This window comes from Pongo abelii, chromosome 19 (assembly GCF_028885655.2).
Source record: "Pongo abelii isolate AG06213 chromosome 19, NHGRI_mPonAbe1-v2.0_pri, whole genome shotgun sequence".
Lineage (NCBI taxonomy): Eukaryota > Metazoa > Chordata > Mammalia > Primates > Hominidae > Pongo > Pongo abelii.
In genome coordinates this window covers 60,769,167-60,790,100 of record NC_072004.2, presented here as the reverse complement: position 1 = coordinate 60,790,100, position 20,934 = coordinate 60,769,167, and the positions used below count along the sequence as shown (strand labels likewise).

General features: G+C 38.2%; 1 protein-coding gene across 13 annotated transcripts in view; it reads left to right on the top strand.

Annotated features, from left to right (window-relative positions):
- Nucleotides 1-20,934, top strand: part of STXBP4 (syntaxin binding protein 4) — a 189,982-nt gene that overhangs the window by 120,804 nt on the left and 48,244 nt on the right. For 2 of the 13 annotated variants that reach the window (XR_010137888.1, XR_010137887.1), the window contains exons 17-18: nt 6,563-6,656; nt 8,577-10,697. The exons of 7 other annotated variants lie outside the window; for them this stretch is intronic. Coding sequence is in view for 4 of the 6 variants with exons in the window: in XM_024234182.3 (XP_024089950.2) it covers nt 8,595-8,596 (2 nt within the window). In the remaining 2 variants the exon portion in view is untranslated. Of the gene's footprint in view, nt 1-2,478; nt 3,344-6,562; nt 6,657-8,576; nt 10,698-20,934 lie in introns of those variants that run through there. 4 more of the 13 variants (XM_024234182.3, XM_063717855.1, XM_054546215.2 and 1 more) reach the window with 2 other exon arrangements.

The window sequence follows — 20,934 nt, the reverse complement described above, 5'->3', positions numbered from 1 at the left end:
CATCCTTGGGAATCCGTTTTTGCAGTATATATCAAGAGCTTTTTAAATATCCATTTGGAAGGTTTTTTTTGAAAGTTAAAATGTTTTTAATGGTCATATATTCTCACTCAATAATCCCACCTGTTACTATTTTTTTTTGCAAAAAAGATGTGTGTAAGTATATACATGTATTTTTATTACTGCATTTCTTATGTGGATTGAACATCCCAAATCTGAAATCCCAAGTTTGAAATGCCCCGAAATCCAAAACTTTTGAGTGCAGATATGGCCCCAGAAGTGGAAAATTTCACACCTGACCTTATGTGATGGGTTGTAGTCAAAACACAGGAGCATAACACAGTTTATTCAGTGTCCCCAAGAGAAAAAAACTAACAAAACAAAACACCCTTGCAGCCCACTTCAGCTTTGATATATTTTTTTCTGAGCAAGCATGATGGTGATGCCAAACAACCACAGATTGTCCACATGGGTGACCAGAATAGTGACATCTTTGCTTTCTGATGGTTCAATGTTCACACACAGAATTGTTACAAATATTCTATAAAAGCTGTAAAAGGTGCTTATGAAACAAATGAATTGTGTGTTGTAGTCTTGGGTCCCATTCCTAAGATACCTCATTATGTATATGCAAATATTCCAAAATCCAAAATACTTCTGGTCCAAGCATTTCAGATAAGGGGTACTCAACCTGTAATATCAAAAATATGGATGTTACCATTATTCTAACGGAAGTAATTCGGGAATGGAAAGCCAAACATCATTATCTTTTCGCTTATAAGTGGGAGCTAAGATATGAGGACACAAAGACTAAGAATGACACAATGGACTCTGGGGACTTAGTAGGAAGGATGGGAGGGGGTTAAGGGATAAAAGAGTACACATTGTGTGCGGTGTACACTGCTCAAGTGATGGCTGCATCAAAACCTCAGAAATCACACCTAAAGAACTTATCCATGTAACCAAGCACCACCTGTTCCCCCAAAACTATTGAAATAATATTAATAAATAAATGAAATGAAATACATAACATTTTGAAAATATTTTTATTAACAGTAAAAAAAAGTCCTAATTTCTCTCAGTAAAGAAAGATTATGATTTTATATTTTATTAACAACCATGTAATTTAGTATGTTTCATTACTATGAAAAATCTTTGGCATATTATTTTAGGCAACAAAAGAAATGGATGTTCAACTTTTACAGGTTGGTTCAATAACTATGTTATTTTTACTCATCCAGTTGAAAATAAGACTGTCAAGCAGTGACCATCTGATTGCATACATTTGTCTGTGCAAGTCTCGTGCATCACTTCAGATGTTCCTATCTGAAATCAGCAATATATTAACTTTTAAGAAGAATATGAGTAGTAGCTGCCTTTTTTCCATTACATCTGAAGCTAATTAGAAGTTACTTAAGCAGATTAGAAAAGGTTTTATAAGAAAAAGGGTAAAGGCAGTACTGTAACATTTTAAAGGCCTCGATGGGATTTATCTTTTAAATTCTTCCCTTCTGTACGAGCTAAAGCTTAGACTTGATATGGCGTCTTCTCATTCTACTTATTCTAGACCTCAGACATTCATCATTCTTTTCCTCATTTCCCCCAGAGCATATATTTATTAAGAAGCAAGCATGAATTTATTAAACAAAAAAAGTTTCTTTTTTTTTTTTTTTTTTTTTTTTGGAGACAGGGCCTCACTCTATCGCCCAGGCTGGAGTGCAGTGGCGCAATCTCGGCTCACTGCAATCTCTGCCTCCTGGGTTCAAGCGATTCTCGTGCCTCAGCCTCCCAAGTAGCTGGGATTACAGGTGTGTTCCACCATGCCCAGCTAAGTTTTGTATTCTTAGTAGAGACAGGTTTTGCCACATTGGCCAGGCTTGTCTTGAACTCCTGGGCACAAGTGATCTGCCCCCCTCGGCCTCCCAAAGTGCTGGGATAATAGGCATGAGCCACCGCACCCAGCCAAAATTGTGTTTCTTTAATGAAAGCCAGCTATACTATTAATATTTAGAATGGACATTATGGTTTTTTTCCTCTACACAAAGTAATTACGCTATTTCTTCTCCTAGAATTGGGGTGATGTTCCAAGCATTAGATAATAGCTTATTATATGATTCTGTGTCACTTGAGAGAAATTTTACCTGTTTTTGTAAAACAGACCTGTTCTCTGGTGACTTGATTATTCAAAGCCAGATAATAACCACAACAAATATTTGTGGCATTTTGCCATTCAAGGAAATGGCAAACTCACATATTCTCCTGTGTTGTTTCAAACTGAAAGTAGGTCACTGTTGTAAGGTTCCATTAAGAAACTATATCAAATTTAATCTTGGGAGTTTTAAGTTGGCAAATTATTGCCAGCAACAAGAGAAATAATTCTTCTCCTGGTACAATTTTATTTCCAGACAAAAATGAGTTAAAGAGAAAAAATATCGCTTAAGAAAAGGTAATGATTTACATTCATTATTTCATTCCTTCCAGAACTATTTGTTGAGTGTCTACAATGGACCAGACCCTAGGATAACAACACAAACAAGGCCCTTGCTATCGTGCTGTGTAGGTAAATTGTAGTGGGCAGAGATGGACAAGCAAGTTAACAAATAAATAGAAAACATAATTGTAGACAGTGATGAGTGTTATGCATATAATAAAACCAGATGATGTATTAGGAAAGATGAGTAAGTGGAGATGCTACATTAAATTAATTGACAAATAAGTCTTCTTTGAAGAGGTAACATTGCATCGCAGACTCAGCTAGGAACAAAAACTATGGGAAGGACCTTTCAGGCCCAGTACAAACGCTGTGGGATAGGAACAAACTTGACATACTTGAGGGACAGGAAAAAAAAAAAAAAAAAAAGCCAGTGTATCTAATACGTATGAGCAAGCAGGAGAGCAGCATGTGATAAGGGTGGATATGTAGCAAGAAGCCAGATAATACAAGGCTTTGAACACCAAACTAAGGAGTTTGGATTTTATTTTAGTGTCGTAGGAAGGCAGAAGGAGTAACATGATATGGTCTACATTTTAAAAGATCCTTTGGGTGTTTGTTTAAAACTGGGCTCTAAGAGTAGCAAGAGTGAAGAAAGCAGGAAGACTAGTTGGCTATTGCAGTGATTGAGGTGGGAGTTGGTAACTTGGGCTCAGTTTGAAGTAACAGCTAACAAATATTTATTTTTTAAAAAGGATTAGTAATGTGTCAGCATGTATAACTTTTTGGAACACCTGAAATTCGGTGTTAATTTTTAAACTTTCCTATTCATGTGCATATTGGTTCAATGAGTAAAAAAAAGTCCGGTAGCACAGACAGATCTGCTGTCATCTTGGATCTTAGACTACCCCATGTTTTTCTATTGTGCCTTCTCTGCACTAATCAACTATTGGGTATTTGCTTTTTTCATCAAACAAATTCCTTAAAAAGCGCTGAAATTATTTAATACCACCAGATACGTAGCAGCAATCTACTAATCTCTATTGGTACACAGGAAGCAAACATAGACAGTTCTTCAGTCATAAAAATCAGGAAGCCATGATGTTTCTAGTGTTTAACATACAAAAACAAATATCTAGTGTGAATCAATCCCAAAGCTCCCACATATTGCGAGTTTTCACAGAAGATCATTTCCAAGAAACTATTTCAGGTTTCTGTGATACTTTAATCACATACCGATAGCCTTAAGATATGAAGGCACAGCTAGACAAGCAAAACTTAATTCTCACTACAGGCAGGAATATGGTAGTTGTCAAGGGGATTGCAGGATGTGCACTATCTAGTATTTAATCAAGTGAAATCTATATACCTTACTACTAACATGGTGAACAGTCTATCACATTAAATGGTTTCAAGCACAAAGGCAGAAAAAATGCAAGGACTGCTTCTAAGATTGTAGAGGGCATGAGTGGTAAAATATAGTCAATTATCACTTTTTCAAAAGACGAAACTCTGATTCCTTTCACAATTAGAACTGACTATAATGATAGAATGCCTAAAGTATAGTGTGTGTTTCAGTCCTATAACTGGACAAGCAAAATGTAAATGATGCCAGAAGGAAACATCTTCCCGCAAGGCCTGAAAATCTCCTCATCCAGACTGAATGCCTTATTTTGGGTTAGTGGAATAGGTATTTTCCAGAGTTCACATGAGGACAAAGTATTAACAGCTCATCTCAGAAAAGGCAGCAGTACTAAAATGTGTGCAGTAACAGTCTTCATAATTATTTATCATGATAAAATAGTTCAATTCAGATCCAGAAGTTCAGTTCCTGCCTTCAACAACAGAGTATTAATATTACTGTTGCAGGTAATATTTTTAAAAATAACATTGACATAGAAGGTTTTAAATTTTTATCAGTTTTGCAGTTCTAAAGTTCTGTTTTACGTTAATATGTCCTCACAGCAACCCTGTGATTGAGACATTATTCTTTTTAATTTAAACTATATGGAAAGATCAAAGCTCATAGAACTTAATGATTTACTTAAGTCACAAGTTTGGAAAGGACAATGTCAGAATCCTAACTCGGGTCTTCTAATTCTCTGTCCAGGGTTCCTAATAAATTTTGTGAGTCTCATAGGAATATAGTTAAGACATGATGTCACAATTGAACTGGTAATTATTTTTTTCTCTTTTAAAGTATATGAAATAGCATGATGTGTTATAATTGATAGCACCTTAGATTTGGTGAAATATGATGACCTTTCTGAGTATTCGCTTCCTGTCTCTGAAGTCAGGGTACAGTCTTCATATGGTTTTCTCAAGGATTAAGTGACCTACTATGAAAGTGTTTTGTTCTGTAACTATAGGTTTATGGGGGTTTTGTGTGTTTGGGTTTGGTTTTGTTTTGTGTTTTTAGACAAGGTTCATGCTGTTGCCCATGCTGGAGTGCAGTGGTGTGATCACAGCTCACTGCAGCCTCAATCTCCCTGGCTCAAGTGATCCTCCCACCTCAGCCTCCTAAGTAGCTGGAACTGCAGGCACACACCACCACACCTAGCTAATTTTGTGGTATTTTTTGTAGAGATGGGATTTTGCCGTGTTGTCCAGGCTGGAGTTTATGTTTTAGAGTTCACTTTTTATTTTAATTAGAATCATTCAATAAAATATACCTCATCTTACCTAATTTTCATGACTTACAAATATTCAGGATAAAGCAATAGATTGCATTGCCTCAAGAAGCTTTAGTAATTTTCAATCTGCTATAAGATATCTCCCTCATTGATAACATTGATTTTCTCAGGTGATAGGATTGGGAGATTATCTGTTTTTTTATTGGAAACTTTCATATTGCTTGTTTTTTTTTTTTAAGAATAAGCATTTGTTACTGCTGAACTTTAAAGCTTATTTTTTAAGTAAAAGAATTTTTAAGCATCATGGAGGTCTCACAGTAAGAAACAAAAGCTCTCTTTGGGACTATTTGTATAACAATAAATAAAAAGGTAATAATAAGTGTTCCTAGGTAAAGACCTTAAAACTGGGGATGCACTCCTCCATAAAGTGAGCTTAAACCTCCAGACGGAGTTAATAGCTCTTTGCTCAAACCTGTATTATTACTCTTTTCATATTGCCTTGTAATTATCTATTTGTATGTTTTTCTTCTCACTGAATTTTGTCCTAAACTGCTTTGCATCTTTAGTGACAAGCACTGTGCTGACTTCATTATAAATAAATAATAAATCTTTGTTGAATGAAAAAAAATGAACATGTAAAGTCAACAACTGAATCTTTAATAATTTTTTTTCTGAAAATGTGTGACCTTATCCAACCAGCATTATTGGTAAAAATTATAAAGCAATTAGTTCTTGGGACTACACAGTGCTATTTGTGTTTCTCATTTCTTTTATAATAACTGCAGAATTCTAATGAAAGTTAAAGTCAAAAGTAGAATAGGGAAAATATTCAGAGTGAGAAAACTTGCTTCTTAGACAAGTTATTTTACAACCTTAAGTAAATTATTCAACCTCACTTTTGCCCCATTTATAAAATGGAAAAAATGATGTATTTGTCTCTAAGCATTATAGGATGAAAATGAAGTAACATTTGTAAAAAATTGCCTGTAGTTAGCCAGGTGCGGTGTCTCATGCCTGTAATCCCAGCACTTTGGGGGGCCGAGGCGAGCGGATCACGAGGTCAGGAGATCGAGACCATCCTGGCTAACAAGGTGAAACCCCGTCTCTACTAAAAATACAAAAAATTAGCCGGGCGTGGTGGCGGGTGCCTGTAGTACCAGCTACTCGAGAGGCTGAGGCAGGAGAATGGCGTGAACCCAGGAGGCGGAGCTTGCAATGAGCTGAGGTTGTGCCACTGCACTCCAGCCTGGGCAACAGAGCAAGACTCCATGTCAAAAAAAAAAAAAATTGCCTGTAGTTTTTACTACAGATAAATAAAATAAATTAGTTCACACCCTAATTCTATTTTTATCAAAAAAGTAGATTCATTTTTACTTGTAGAGAAGCAGAGTAGTGAAAAGATCATATTCTATAAGGTTCAAATGCCAGCTCTATGGCATAATAGATTTGGCTTTGAGAATTCTATAAGCTGGCTGAGTCTCATTTTTTTTCATCTATGAAGATGGAGATATCACCAACCCATAGGGTTGTCCTGAGGATTAAAGCTAATGTATCTGAAGTGGCCAGCTCATTGGAAACATTATGGCTCACATCTGGTAGGTACTTAATGTCATCATTATCATCATCATCATTATAATCTTCATTGTTCATTGTCATTGCGTAAAAGGATTATTTTGTCCTTACAGCCTTAAACAATTCTCTTCCACCCCTCCTTTTTTTTTGAGAACTGGAAACCCTGGAAGATAATGAACGATTTCTACTAATATAGATTTATCTGATCTATCGTTACATTACTTCTCTGAGAACACGTGAGAAACCGTGTGCTAAAACCCTGGAAAGCAATTGCAAAGTTACATTTCATGCTTTCAAGTGGCAGTAATTTTGGGTAGGAAACCAGTCTTCAACTCAAATTTATTTAATGGATATAAAGATTGAAATAATAAAGAAGTTTATATCTAACTAGCAGCCTCAAAGGCCCTCTGGAAACGTTTCATGCAGTCTTATATATGGAATGAAGGAGGCCTTGCTGAACTTGTGTAGAAAATGGAAATACTAAAATTGCATAGGAATGAGGTCTAAATACCCAGTAGTTCTCTGCAAACCCATAAACTAGATATTCACAGGCATTTCATCCATGTGAGGCAGGAGTAAGCCATATAGATATCTGAAGGAAAAGTGTTCCAGACAGAGGGAACAGCAAGTGGAAAGGCCCTGAGGCAGGAGTGTGCCTGATGTGTTTGAGAAAAGCAAAGAGGATAGTTTGGATTGAGAGGTCCAGTTCATTCTATCGTTAAGCCCTCAGTTTAATTGCCTACTGTCAGAAAGGCCTTACCTAATCACCTGTCTAATGTTGACCTTCTCTCTACCTCCAATACTCTATTTCACTCCCCTATTTTATTCTCTTCACAGCACTTTATTTTTTGTTTGTTTACTTGTTTATTTTCTACCTCCTTTAGTAAAATATAAGCTTCTTGAGAACAGTGATCTTGAACGTCTTCTTTGCCACAATTAGGTAACACCTAGAACAGTGCCCAGTACCTGGCACATATTCAAGAGACACTTATATTTTTTTATTGTGCTTAATATCTATTTAGTAAGCACATTTAATATTTAACAGATGAATGTTGAATATATATATTTTAATTTCATTTACTTAGGAATGAACTTAAAACAATGAGGCTCCATTTTTATTCACCAGAGTGCCATATATTAACAATGATTGGTCATCTATAGTGTTAGTAAATACGTGAGGAAACCAGCACACTCATACACTGTTGATAGTTGTATACTTCATTCAGCTTTTTTGGAGAGCAGTCTAACTGTGTCTCTAGGAATCTAAATGTACATTTTTTGACCCTTCAGTTTCACTTCCAAAGTCTATACAGAAATATCCATTTATATGCATAAATATAATATAAAGACTATAATGATGTATTGGTTAATGACAAGGATATATTCTGAGAATACATCATTAGACAATTTCATCATCGTGCAAATATCATAGAGTATTCAAACAAACCTAGGTGGTATAGCCTACTATCTACTTAGGCTATATGGCATGTAGCCTATTGATCCTAGGCTTCAAGTGTGTATAGCAGAAACTGTACTGAATGTGGTATGCAATTATAACATAATGCTAAGTATTTGTGTATCTAAACATGGGAAAGGTACAGTAAAAATACAGTATTATTATCCTATGGGATCACTGCAACAAATGTGGTCTGTCATTGACTGAAACATGGCTATACAGTGCATGACTCTACCTACTTGCATGTACAAATAGATGTCAAATAGTCTATTCTTTCCACAAATATTTGTTGAACACAATTTATCAGGCACTAAGAACATAGGCCAGCTTTGCTAATGTCCTTTAGTATAAAGCAAGCAGCTGAAGCTCAGTATTGAAGCAGGTAAAACTTGGAGGAAGAACAGAATCAACTCTTGTGTATATAGATCCTAAGTAGGTACCACATACCATCTGCTGAGACTTTCTGATTAAAATATTTCTGTCAAAGGTTATACCTTTTTTTCAGAGCAACACACCTTATAGAAGGGGAATAAGACTACAGACAAATTTTCCTGTACAGAAAGTCATGAATATGAGTGAGGATGTTACACCATAATGAGCATGAGAGATGAAAAAAGGAAGAAACTAAAGTAAAACCATTAGAGTGAACCTCAACCAGCCCAGGCATAAAAGGAGCATGAATGATGCCTTCTGAAAGTGGATCATTAGTGCCTGCCAACCTGTTGCAATACTGAAGCACTGCAACTGTTTTATTATCTGCTGGAATTGTATTTCTACCAAAAGATACTAAAGAGGGTGTGATTGTTTAATTATGTACATATCTGGACATATATTACAGACTCCATGGGCACAGTTTTGTTTTGTCTTGTTTTGTTTTAAACTTGGCTAAAATTAATTTATTCTCATGTTTAGAGACTGTGGATGGGAACGTAGCTTGTGGAGTAAGAAATCCTAAAAGGTTAACGCTACTGTGTACAATTACTTATAGCCTCAATAAGGAAAAAGCGTGAAAGTACTCAAGTAAATCAAGGGAAGCTTCACAGAATTCTTTGATAAACTTACATGTTTGAACAAATATACAAAAGATGGACAAAGAAACAACCTAGAACTAACAAAAACTTTTACACATAGTGTTAGGGAAGTTAAAGCCAGGATTAACTTAAACTTTGAAAAATAAAGGTGAGAAGAACTACATTTAAAGCAGTAATGAAAAAGTAGAAGACTTGGTTTTTAAAGGTAATATAGAGGGGAAGAGTCTAAGTGTTGTGTTGGACAGACTCTTTGGGTGGTTTCCATGATTCCTGTTTCCTGATGTTCATGCCTTTGTGTGATCCTCTCCCCTGGAGTATGTTTGGGACCTGTGATTTGCTTGTAACTATACAATACAGCAAAGTCACAGGTTGTACATGATTATATTGCATGAGATTTTAGTACCAATTTTGCTGGAATCTTGCACTCTTTACTGGCTTCAAAGACATGAGCTCCTGTGTTAGGAGATTCATGACAAGGAACTGAGGACAGTCTCTGGATGAAACCTTCAGTGCTCCCCAGTCAAGCCTCAGATGAGACCACAGCCATGCTCAACCTGTAGATTGAAGCCTTATGAGATCCTAAGCAGAGGACTCAGCTAAGCCATGCTCAGACTCCTGTCCTACAGAAACCATGAGATAATATACATGTATTGTTCATGCTGCTATATGTGTGGTAGTTTGTTACACCACAATATAAATTAACACCATAAACTATTGCCATTTGCCTCTGTCTTCCCAGTGGGAAAATGACCTTCACAGTGGCAAGGCTAGAATTTTTCCAGGAATAAAAAATATTCTTCTATTGGAATAAGGGATACAAATTACATTCTTATGGCTTTTAGGCACTCTTCAGACTCCTTTTGAGAGATAAACACCCTCCCTACCCCCTTGACACTTTTCTATCTAATCAAAAGAAATTTGGGGGAATTAGAAGGGTGATTTTTTACCATCTTAATTAAGACACCAGCCTCCAGAACCAAACAGCAGTTGTTGTATTAGAAATACCACTATGAATCTTCCTGAGGTAAATAGTTCTCCCTCCTTACCATCTGATGTTGTCTCATTCAGCTTAACATTTTAGTACCTATCATGGTGCTTGACACATAGTTGATACTCATTGATTAATGAATGAATTCCTCATTAAGTTATCTCATCCATACATTCAATAAGAAAGAGGGAAATTCACCCTTTGCTGTAGCACATTTCCTTCTTAGACTTTTGGGAATGAAAAAGCATACATGATTTTTATTTATGTACAAAGAAGCATGAATGAACCATGAGAATACAGACATGAGTGAACTGCTTTTGTAAATAAAAGGAGCTTTAAAAACCTAATGTGAATTCTGATTACTTCATAATTCTCTTTATATTTTCTCAGTCTACAGAGTTGTGTATAGTTTTCTTTGAGACACGTTCAGAGTTAGTAAATGCCAAAAGCTTGTCTGATTCCAAATGATACTGACATAATGGACTCATTTGTTATGTCTGTGTTCTCTATCTTTGCATCACATAAAAGTACAAATGTTTTTATAACTTGACAATAATTGAAAATAAAATGCCTTTATCTTTTTCATTTATTTTTAGCTTCCTTCTTTGTACACCCATGATGAAAACAAAATTTTAGCATTATTTATTCCTGTTGAATGCCTGGTACATTGTATCTCATTACTAGCAATTTGTGAATTCTTATTTTTTTTTTCTTTTTTGTACTTTAAGTTCTGAGATACATGTACAGAACTTGCAGTGTTGTTACATGGGCATACACGTGCCATGGTGGTTTGCTGCACCCATCAACCCATTATCTACATTAGGTATTTCTCCTAATGCTATCCCTCCCCCAGCCCTCCACCCCAAGACAGGCCCTGGTGTGTGATGTTCCCCTCCCTGTGTCCATGTGTTCTCATTGTTTAACTCCCACTTATAAGTGAGAACATGCAGTGTTTGGTCTTCTGTTCCTGTGTTAGTTTGCTGAGAGTGATGGTTTCCAGCTTCATCCATGTCTCAGCAAAGGGCATGAATTCATCTTTTTTTACGGCTGCATAGTATTCCATGGTGTATATGTGCGACATTTTCTTTATCCAGTCTATCATTGATGGGCATTTGGGTTGGTTCCAAGTCTTAGCTATTGCGAACAGTGCTGCAGTAAACATATGTGTATATGTGTCTTTATAGTAGAATGATTTATAATCCTTTGGGTATATATGCAGTAATGGGATTGCTGGGTCAAATGATATTTCTGGTTCTAGATCCTTCAGGAATGGGCACACTGTCTTCCACAATAGTTGACCCAATTTACACTCCCACCAACAGTGTAAAAGTATTCCCATTTCTTCATATCCTCTCCAGCATCTGTTGTTTCCTGACTTTTTAATGATTGCCATTCTAACTGGTGTGAGATGGTATCTCATTGTGGTTTTGATTTGCATTTCTCTAATGACCAGTGGTGATGAGCTTTTTTTCATATGTTTTTTGACCGCATAAATGTCTTCTTTTGAGAAGTGCCTGTTCATATCCTTTGCCCACTTTTTGATGGGGTTGTTTGTTTTTTTCTTGTAAATTTGTTTAAGTTCTTTGTAGGTTCTGGATATTAGCCCTTCATCAGATGGATAGATTGGAAAAATGTTCTCCCATTCTGCAGGTTGTCTGTTCACTCTGATGATAGTTTCTTTTGCTGTGCAGAAGCTCTTTAGTTTAACTAGATTCCATTTGTCAATTTTGGCTTTTATTGCCATTGCTTTTGGTGTTTTAGTCATGAAGTCTTTGCCCATTCCTTTGTCCTGAATGGTATTGCCTAGGTTTTCATCTAGGATTTTTATGGTTTTATGTCTTACATTTAAGTCTTTAATCCATCTTGATTTAATTTTTGTATAAGGTGTAAGGAAGGGATCCAGTTTCAGTTTTCTACATATGGCTAGCCAGTTTTTCCAACACCGTTTATTAAGTAGGGCATCCTTTCTCCATTGCTTGTTTTTGTCAGGTTTGTCAAAGATCAGATGCTTATAGATGTATGGCATTATTTTTGAGACCTCTGTTCTGTTCCATTGGTCTATATATCTCTTTTGGTACCAGTACTATGCTGTTTTGGTTACTGTGGCCTTGTAGTATAGTTTGAAGTCAGGTAGCATGATGCCTCCAGTTTTGTTTTTTTTGCTTAGGATTGTCTTGGCTGTATGGGCTCTTTTTTGGTTCCATATGAAATTTAAAGTAGTTTTTTTCTAATTCTATGAAGAAAGTCAATGGTAGCTTGATGGGGATAGCATTGAATCTATAAGTTACTTTGTGCAGTATGGCCATTTTCACAGTATTGATTCTCCTATCCATGAGCATGGAATGTTTTTCCATTTGTTTGTGTCCTCTAATTTCCTTGAGCAGTGGTTTGTAGTTTTCCTTGAACAGGCCCTTCATCTCCCTTGTAAGTTGTATTCTTAGGTATTTTATTCTCTTTGTAGCAGAATGGGACTTCACTTATGATGCAGCTCTCTGTTTGTCTGTTATTGGTGTATAGGAATGCTTGTGATTTTTGCACATTGATTTTGTATCCTGAGACTACTGAAGTTGCTTATCAGCTTGAGGAGATTTTTTGGCTGAGACAATGGGGTTTTCTAAATATACAATCATGTCATTTGCAAACAGAGACAATTTGACTTCCTCTATTCCTATTTGAATACCCTTTATTTCTTTCTCTTGCCTGATTTTCCTAGCCAGAACTTCCAATACTATGTTGAATAGGGGTGGTGAGAGATGGCATCCTTGTCTTGTGCCAGTTTTCAAAGGGAATGCTTCCAGCTTTTGCCCATTCAGTATGATATTGGCTGTGGGTCTGTCATAAATAGCTCTTATTATTTTGAGATACGATCCATCAATACCTAGTTTATTGGGAGTTTTTAGCATGAAGGGGTGTTGAATTTTATGGAAGGCCTTTTCTGTATCTATGGAGATAATCATGTGGTTTTTGTCATTGGTTCTGTTTATGTGATGGATTACATTTATTGATTTGTGTATGTTGAACCAGCCTTGCATCCCAGGGATGAAGCTGACTTTATTGTGGTGGATAAGCTTTTTGATGTGCTGCTGGATCCGGTATGCCAATATTTTATTGAGGATTTTTGCATTGTCGTTCATCAGGGATATTGGCCTTAAATTTTGTTGTTGTTGTTGTGTCTCTGCCAGGTTTTGGTATCAGGATGATGCTGGCCTCATAAAATGAGTTAGGGAGGAGTCCCTCTTTTTCTTTTTTTTGGGATAGTTTCAGAAGGAATGGTACCAGCTCCTCTTTGTACCTCTGGTAGAATTTGGCTGTGAATCTGTCTGGTTCTGGGCTTTTTTTGGTTGGTAGGCTGTTAATTACTGCCTCAATTTCAGAACTTGTTATTGGTTTATTCAGGGATTCAACTTCTTCCTGGTTTAGACTGGGAAGGGTGTACATGTCCAGGAATTTATCCATTTCTTCTAGATTTTATAGTTTATATGCGTAGAGGTGTTTATAGTATTCTGTCATGGTAGTTTGTATTTATGTGGGATCAGTGATGGTATCCCCTTTATCATTTTTTGTTGTGTCTATTTGATTCTTCTCTCTTCTTTATTAGTCTGGCTAGTGGTCTATCTATTTTGTTAATCTTTTCAAAAAAACAGCTCCTGGATTCATTGATTTTTTGAAGGGTTTCTCGTGTCTCTGTCTCCTTCAGTTCTGCTCTGATCTTAGTTATTTCTTGTCTTCTTCTAGATTTTGAATTTGTTTGCTCTTGCTTCTCTAGTTCTTTAAATTGTGATGTTAGGGTGTCAATTTTAGATCTTTCCTGCTTTCTCCTGTGGGCATTTAGTACTATAAATTTTCCTGTAAACACTGCTTTAGCTATGTCCTAGAGATTCTGGTACGTTTTGTCTTTGTTGTCGTTGGTTTCAAATAATGTATTCATTTCTGCCTTAATTTCATTATTTACCCAGTAGTCATCCAGGGGCAGGTTGTTCAGCTTCCATGTAGTTGTGCAATTTCAAGTGAATTTCTTAATCCTGAGTTCTTTTTTTTCTTTTTTTTTTTTTTTTTTTGAGATGGAGTCTCACTCTGTCGCCCAGGCTGGAGTGCAATGGCGCAATCTCAGCTCACTGCAAGCTCTGCCTCCCAGGTTCATACCATTCTCCTGCCTCAGCCTCCCAAGTAGCTGGGACGACAGGCACCCACCACCACACCCAGCTAATTTTTTTTTTATTTTTAGTAGAGACGGTGTTTCACTGTGTTAGCCAGGATGATCTCGATCTCCTGACCTCGTTACCCACCAGCCTTGGCCTCCCAAAGTGCTGGGATTACAGGCGTGAGCCACTGCACCTGGCCTCTTAATCCTGAGTTCTAATTTGATTGCACTGTGGTCTGAGAGACTGTTATGATTTCCATTCTTTTGCATTTGCTGAGGAGTGTTTTACTTCCATTTATGTGGTCCATTTTAGAATAAGTGCAATGTGTTGCTGAGAATAATGTATATTCTGTTGATTTGGGGTGGAGAGTTCTGTAGATGTCTGTTAGGTCTGCTTAGTCCAGAGCTGAGTTCAAGTCCTGAATATCCTTCTGAATTTTCTGTCTTATCAATCTTCTAATATTGAGAGTGGGATGTTAAAGGCTCCCACTGTTATTGTGTGGGAGTCTAAGTCTCTTTGTAGGTCTCTAAGAACTTGCTTTATGAGTCTGGGTGCTCCTGTATTGGGTGCATATATGTTTAGGATAGTTAGCTCTTCTTGTTGCATTGATCCCTTTACCATTATGTAATGCCCTTCTTTGTCTTTTTTGATATTTGTTAGTTTAAAGTCTGTTTTATCAGAGACTAGGATTGCAACCCCTGCTTTTTTTTGCTTTCCATTTGCTTGGTAAATATTCCTCCATCCCTTTATTTTTAGCCTATGTGTGTCTTTGCACTTGATATGGGTCTCCTGAATGCAGCACACTGATGGATCTTGACTCTTTATCCAATTTGCCCATCTTTGTCTTTTAATTGGGGATTTACCCTGTTTACATTTAAGATTAATATTGTTATGTTTGAATTTGATCTTGTCATTATGATGCTAGCTGGTTATTTAGCCTGTTAGTTGATGCAGTTTCTTCATAGTGTCAATGGTCTTTACAATTTGGTATGTTTTTGCAGTGGCTGGTACCGATTTTCTTTTCCATATTTAGTGCTTCCTTCAAGAGCTCTTGTAAGGCAGGCCTGGTAGTGACAAATCCTCTCAGCATTTGCTTGTCTGTAAAGGATTTTATTTCTCCTTCACTTATGACGCTTAGTTTGGCTGGATATGAAATTCTGGGTTGAAAATTCTTTTCTTTAAGAATGTTGAATATTGGTCCCCACTCTCTTCTGACTTGTAGTCTGATGGGCTTCACTTTGTGGGTTACCTGACCTTTTCTCTCTGGCTGCCCTTAACATTGTTTCCTTCATTTCAACCTTGGTGAATCTGACAATTATGTGTCTTGGGGTTGCTCTTCTTGAGGAGTATCTTTGTGGTGTTCTCTGTATTTCCTGAATTTGAATGTTGTCCTGTCTTGCTAGGTTGGGGAAGTTCTCCTGGATAATATCCTGAAGAGTATTTTCTAACTTGGTTCCATTCTCCCTGTCACTTTCAGGTATACCAATCAAACATAGGTTTGGTCTTTTTACGTAGTCCCATATTTCTTGGAGGCTTTGTTCATTCCTTTTCATTCTTCTCTAATCTTGTCATCATGCTTTATTTCATTAAGTTGATCTTCAATCTCTGACATCCTTTCTTCTGCTTTATCGATTTGGCTATCGATACTCATGTATGCTTTATGAAGTTCTCGTGCTGTGTTTTTCAGCTCCATCAGGTCATTTATGTTCTTCTCTCAACCGGTTATTCTGGTTAGCAATTCCTCTAACCTTTTTTCAAGGTTCTTAGCTTCCTTGTGTTAGGTTACAACATGCTCCTTTAGCTCGAAGGAGTTTGTTATTACCCACCTTCTGAAGCCTACCTCTGTCAATTCATCAAACTCATTCTCCATCCAGTTTTGTTCCCTTGCTGGTGAGGAGTTGTGATCCTTTGGAGGATAAGAAGCATTCTGGTTTTTGGAATTTTCAGCCTTTTTGCGCTGGTTTTTCCACGTCTTCGTTTGATGTTGGTGACCTTCAGATGGGCTTTCTGTATGGATATCCTTTTTGTTGGTGTTGATGCTGTTCCTTTCTGTTTGTTAGTCTTCGTTCTAACAGTTTCCTTCTAACAGTCAGCTGCAGGTCTGCTAGAATTTGCTGGAGGTCCACTCCAGACCCTATTTACCTGGGTGTCACCAGCGGAGGCTGCAGTACAACAAAGATTGCTGCCTATTCCTTCCTCTGGAAGCTTCGTCCCAGAGGGGTACCCGCCAGATGCCAGCAGGAGCTCTCCTGTATGAGGTGTCTGTTGACCCCTTCCGGGAGGTGTCTCCCTGTCAGGAAGCACAGGGGTCAGGGATCCACTTGAGGATGCAGTATGTCCCTTAGTAGAGCTCAAGCGCTGTGCTGGGAGATCCGCTGCGCTCTTCAGAGCCAGCAGGCAGGAACATTTAAGTCTGCTGAAGTTGTGCCAACAGCCACCCCTTCCCCCAGGTGCTGTGTCCCAGGGAGATGGGAGTTTTATCTATAAGCCCCTGACTGGGGCTGCTGCCTTTCTTTCAGAGATGCCCTGCCCAGAGAGGAGGAATCCAGAGAGGCAGTCTGGTTACAGTGGCTTTGCCCAGCTGTGCCAGTTCAAACTTCCTGGCAGCTTTGTTTATACTCTGAGGGGAAAACCACCTACTCAAGCCTCAGTAATGGTGGACACCCCTGCCCCAGCAAGCTCCAGCATCCCAGGTCAACTTCAGACTGCTGTGCTGGCAGCAAGAATTTCAAGCCAATGGATCTTAGCTTGCTGGGCTCTGTGGGGGTGGGATCCACTGAGCTAGACCCCTTGGCTCCCTGGCTTCAGCTCCCTTTCCAGGGGAGTGAACAGTTCTGTCTCACTGGTGTTCCAGCCGCCACTGGGGTATGAAAAAAAACTCCTGCAGCTAGCTCAGTGTCTGCCCAAATGGCCGCCCAGTTTTGTGCTTGAAACCCTGGACCCTGGTGGTGTAGGCACCCGAGGTAATCTCCTGGTCTGTGGGTTGTGAAGACTGTGGGAAAAGCATAGTATCTGGGCTGGAATGCACCATTCCTCACGGCACAGTCCCTCATGGCTTTCCTTGGCTAGGGGAGGGAGTTCCCTGACCCCTTGCACTTCCTGAGTAAGGCGACCCCCCACCCTGCTTCTGCTCACCCTCCATGGGCTGCACCCACTGTCTAGCCAGTCCCAATGAGATGAGCTGGGTACCTCAGTTGGAAATGCAGAAATCACCTGCCTTCTGCATTAATCTCGCTGGGAGCTGCAGACCAGAGCTGTTCCTATTCGGCCATCTTGCCAGTCGTTAGTTGTGAATTCTTTATACATGTTTTAATTCATTCCTAATTGCCTTGTTGGACATTACTGATGATAAAATGCCCCCAAATTTTGGCTTTATTTACGTAACCTATCAGTAGAAAGTTGACAAAAATACATCCCCCATTGCTTTTACTGTCAATTTCAGATTGATAGTATTATTTTAATCTAAACTAATGCAAATAAAGGTATTTTAATTCATAATGTAATTATTTATGAATTAGGAAATTACATGCTTGTTGATTTGAAACCTTCATTTTTTAAAAGTGAATTGAAAAATGCTTAATTACCATGTGTATTGCCTAAGACTATTATTCGTCTTTTAAATTTTATTAATACTTTTAAAATATTGATTTTTAAAATAAGCTCACTTTTTCAGAATAGTTGAGAAAAGGACTATTCAAGTTATTTGACTATTCTGGTTGTCTGTCATATATGCCATATATACATTACAAATTTTCAAAAAATGTCAAGCATTCATTAATATTAATTATTAATATTTATTGATTTATTGCTGTGTACAAGGCACTATGATTGGTATGATAGTAGATACAAAGATGAATCAGATATACACCCTGACTTCAAGGATCTATCCATTTACAATGAGAATTAAAACTTCTATGTGAGTATAATATAAACTGAACATGGTAAGGCCCCAGAAGAGTTCAAAGTGGTTATGGAACCTAAAGGATAGTACATTAGTTTCCTATTGCTGCTGTACCAAATGGCCACAAACTCAATGTCTTTTTTTTTTTTTTTTTTTTTTTTTTTGATACGGAGTTTCACTTTTGTTGCCTAGGCTGGAGTGCAGTGGCACAATCTCAGCTCACTGCAACCTCCACCTCCCGGGTTCAAGCAATTCTCCTGCCTTAGCCTCCTGAGTAGCTGGGATTACAGGATTACAGGCCGTCACCACCATGGCTGGCTAATTTTGTGTATTTTTAGTAGAGACGAGGTTTCACCATGTTGGCCAGGCTGGTTTTGAACTCCTGGCCTCAAGCAATCCACCAGTCTTGGCCTCTCAAAGTGCTGGAATTACAGGTGTGAGCCACCGTACCTGGCTGTCAATGTCTTAAAACAATACAAATGTATTATCTTACAGTTCTAGAAGTCAGAAGTTCAAAATATGTTTCACTGGACTAAAACCAAGGTGTCAGCAAAGCTGCATTCTCTTCTGAAGGCTCTAGGAAATACTCCATTTTCTTGCCTTTTCTAGCTTCCAGAGGCTGCCCACATTACTTGGTTCATGCTCTTTCCATCTTAAAAGCTAGCAGTGGTCAGTCAAGCCCTTCTCATATCACATCGCTCTGACACTGACTCTTCTTCTACCACTAGCTGCCACTTTGAAGGACCCTTATGATTATGTTGCACCAACATGGATAACCTATTCTTAAGTCAACTGACTAGCAACTGTCTACAACCTTAATTTTCCTTTGCCATGTTACGTAAAATAGTCATAGTATCCATGGCTTAGGATGTGGACATCATTGTGGAAGGCTATTATTCTGCCTATCACAGAGAGTTAGGAGGAAGGCATCTTGGGGAGGGGATGGGCCTTGGAGGATAGATAGAATGTGTGCTTGTGGAAGTGGGAGGAGGAATTCAGGGAATTACATTCCAGATGGAAGGGATAATGTAAATGACAGAGGCTAACAACTGAGGTGGGGGATATATGAACAATAAGGAAAGTTAGTTTGCTGACAGCTGAATTCTATAAACTTTTTTTCTGTAAAGAACCAAGTAGTAACTATTTTAGAAGCCTTGTGGCCATATTTTCTCTGTTGTAACTATTCAACTCTGCCATTGTAGCATGAAAGCAGCCATAGATAATAAGTAAACAAAGGTGTAGTGTTCCAGTAAAACTTTAATTCTAAGAATAGGCGGCAGGCCAGATTTGGCCCATGGCTATAGTTTTTTCAAGTCCTAGCCTAGCACGTAAATAATATTTTTAAAAGTAATGGTAAATAAGTCAGGACTTGGTTATAGACTGTCTTAAATACCTAGCAAAATGTTCTGGAGATTGTTTTTAGTAGACAGTAAAGAGCTAGTGATGGACTTTCAGCAAGAAATGAGTAGACTCATAACTGTACTTCAAGAAACTTTACCTGGCCAGCACTAGGGTATAAGGTAAAGAAGGGGAAGCAGCAGTGTGAACAGGGAAGCTTTAACACTGGTATAGATGTAGGTAATGGGAGCTTAAACTAGAATAGTGAAGAGGAAGGAAAATGGCACAGTAACTTCCTAACTTGTCACCCTACTTTCAGATTTCCCTACAGTCTATTCTCTAGTAGCCTTCAATACATAAATTAGACCACGTCACTCCCCTGGTCAAAACTCTCCAATCATTTCCAATTACACTTAGAGTAAGACCCAAACTCTTTACCATTCCTTATGAAAACCTTCATTTTTGGCCCTAACTAGCTGTCTAACCTCATTGTCTACCACTCTTCCCCTGCTGACTATATACCAGTCATATTAGTGTTTTTGTAGTTCTTTAAACATGTCAAACTACCTCAAGACCTTTGCATTTTATATTTGATATAGTTTGGATATTTGTCCCCCCAAATCTCATGTTGAAATGTAATCCCCAATGTTGGAGGTGGGGCCTGGTGGGAGGTGATTGGATCATGAGAGTGGATTTCTCATGAATGGGTTAACACCATCCCGTTGGTGCTGTCTTCACGAGAGTACCTGAGTTCGCAAGAGATCTTGTTGTTTAAAAGTGTACAGCACCTCCCCCGACCTTATTCATGCTCTCGCTGTGTGACATACCTGCTCCTGCTTTGCCTTCTGCCATAAAAAAAAAAGCTCCCTGAGGCCTCCCCAGAAGCCAAGCAGATGCTGGTGCCATGTTTGTATAGCCTACAGAATCATGAGCTAATTAAATTTTTTTCTTTGTATATTTCCCAGCCTCAGGTATTCCTTTATAGCAACACAAGAATAGCCTAATACACTGTTCCACCTGCCTGGATGGTATTCCTTCAGACCTTCACAAGACTCACGCTTTCATTTTATTCAGGGTTTGTTTGTTTGTTTGTTTTTTCTTAGAGATGATCTAACTCTGTCACCCAGGCTGCAGTGCAATAGCACAGTCATAGCTCACCGCAGTTTTGAACTCCTGGGCTCAAGCTATTGTCCCACTATAGCCCCCCAGATAACTGGGTTATAGGTGCACAACACCACACCCAGCTGATTTTACTCTTTTTTTTTTAAAGCGATGGGGTTTTGCTGTGTTGCCCAGGCTGGTCTCAAACTCCCGGCCTTAAGTGATCCTCCCACCTCTGTCTCACAAAGTGCTGGTATTATAGGCATGAGCCACCATACCCAGCCATAGGTCTCTGCTTTAATGTCACAGAGGCTTTCTCTGATCAACTCCATCATCACTATCAC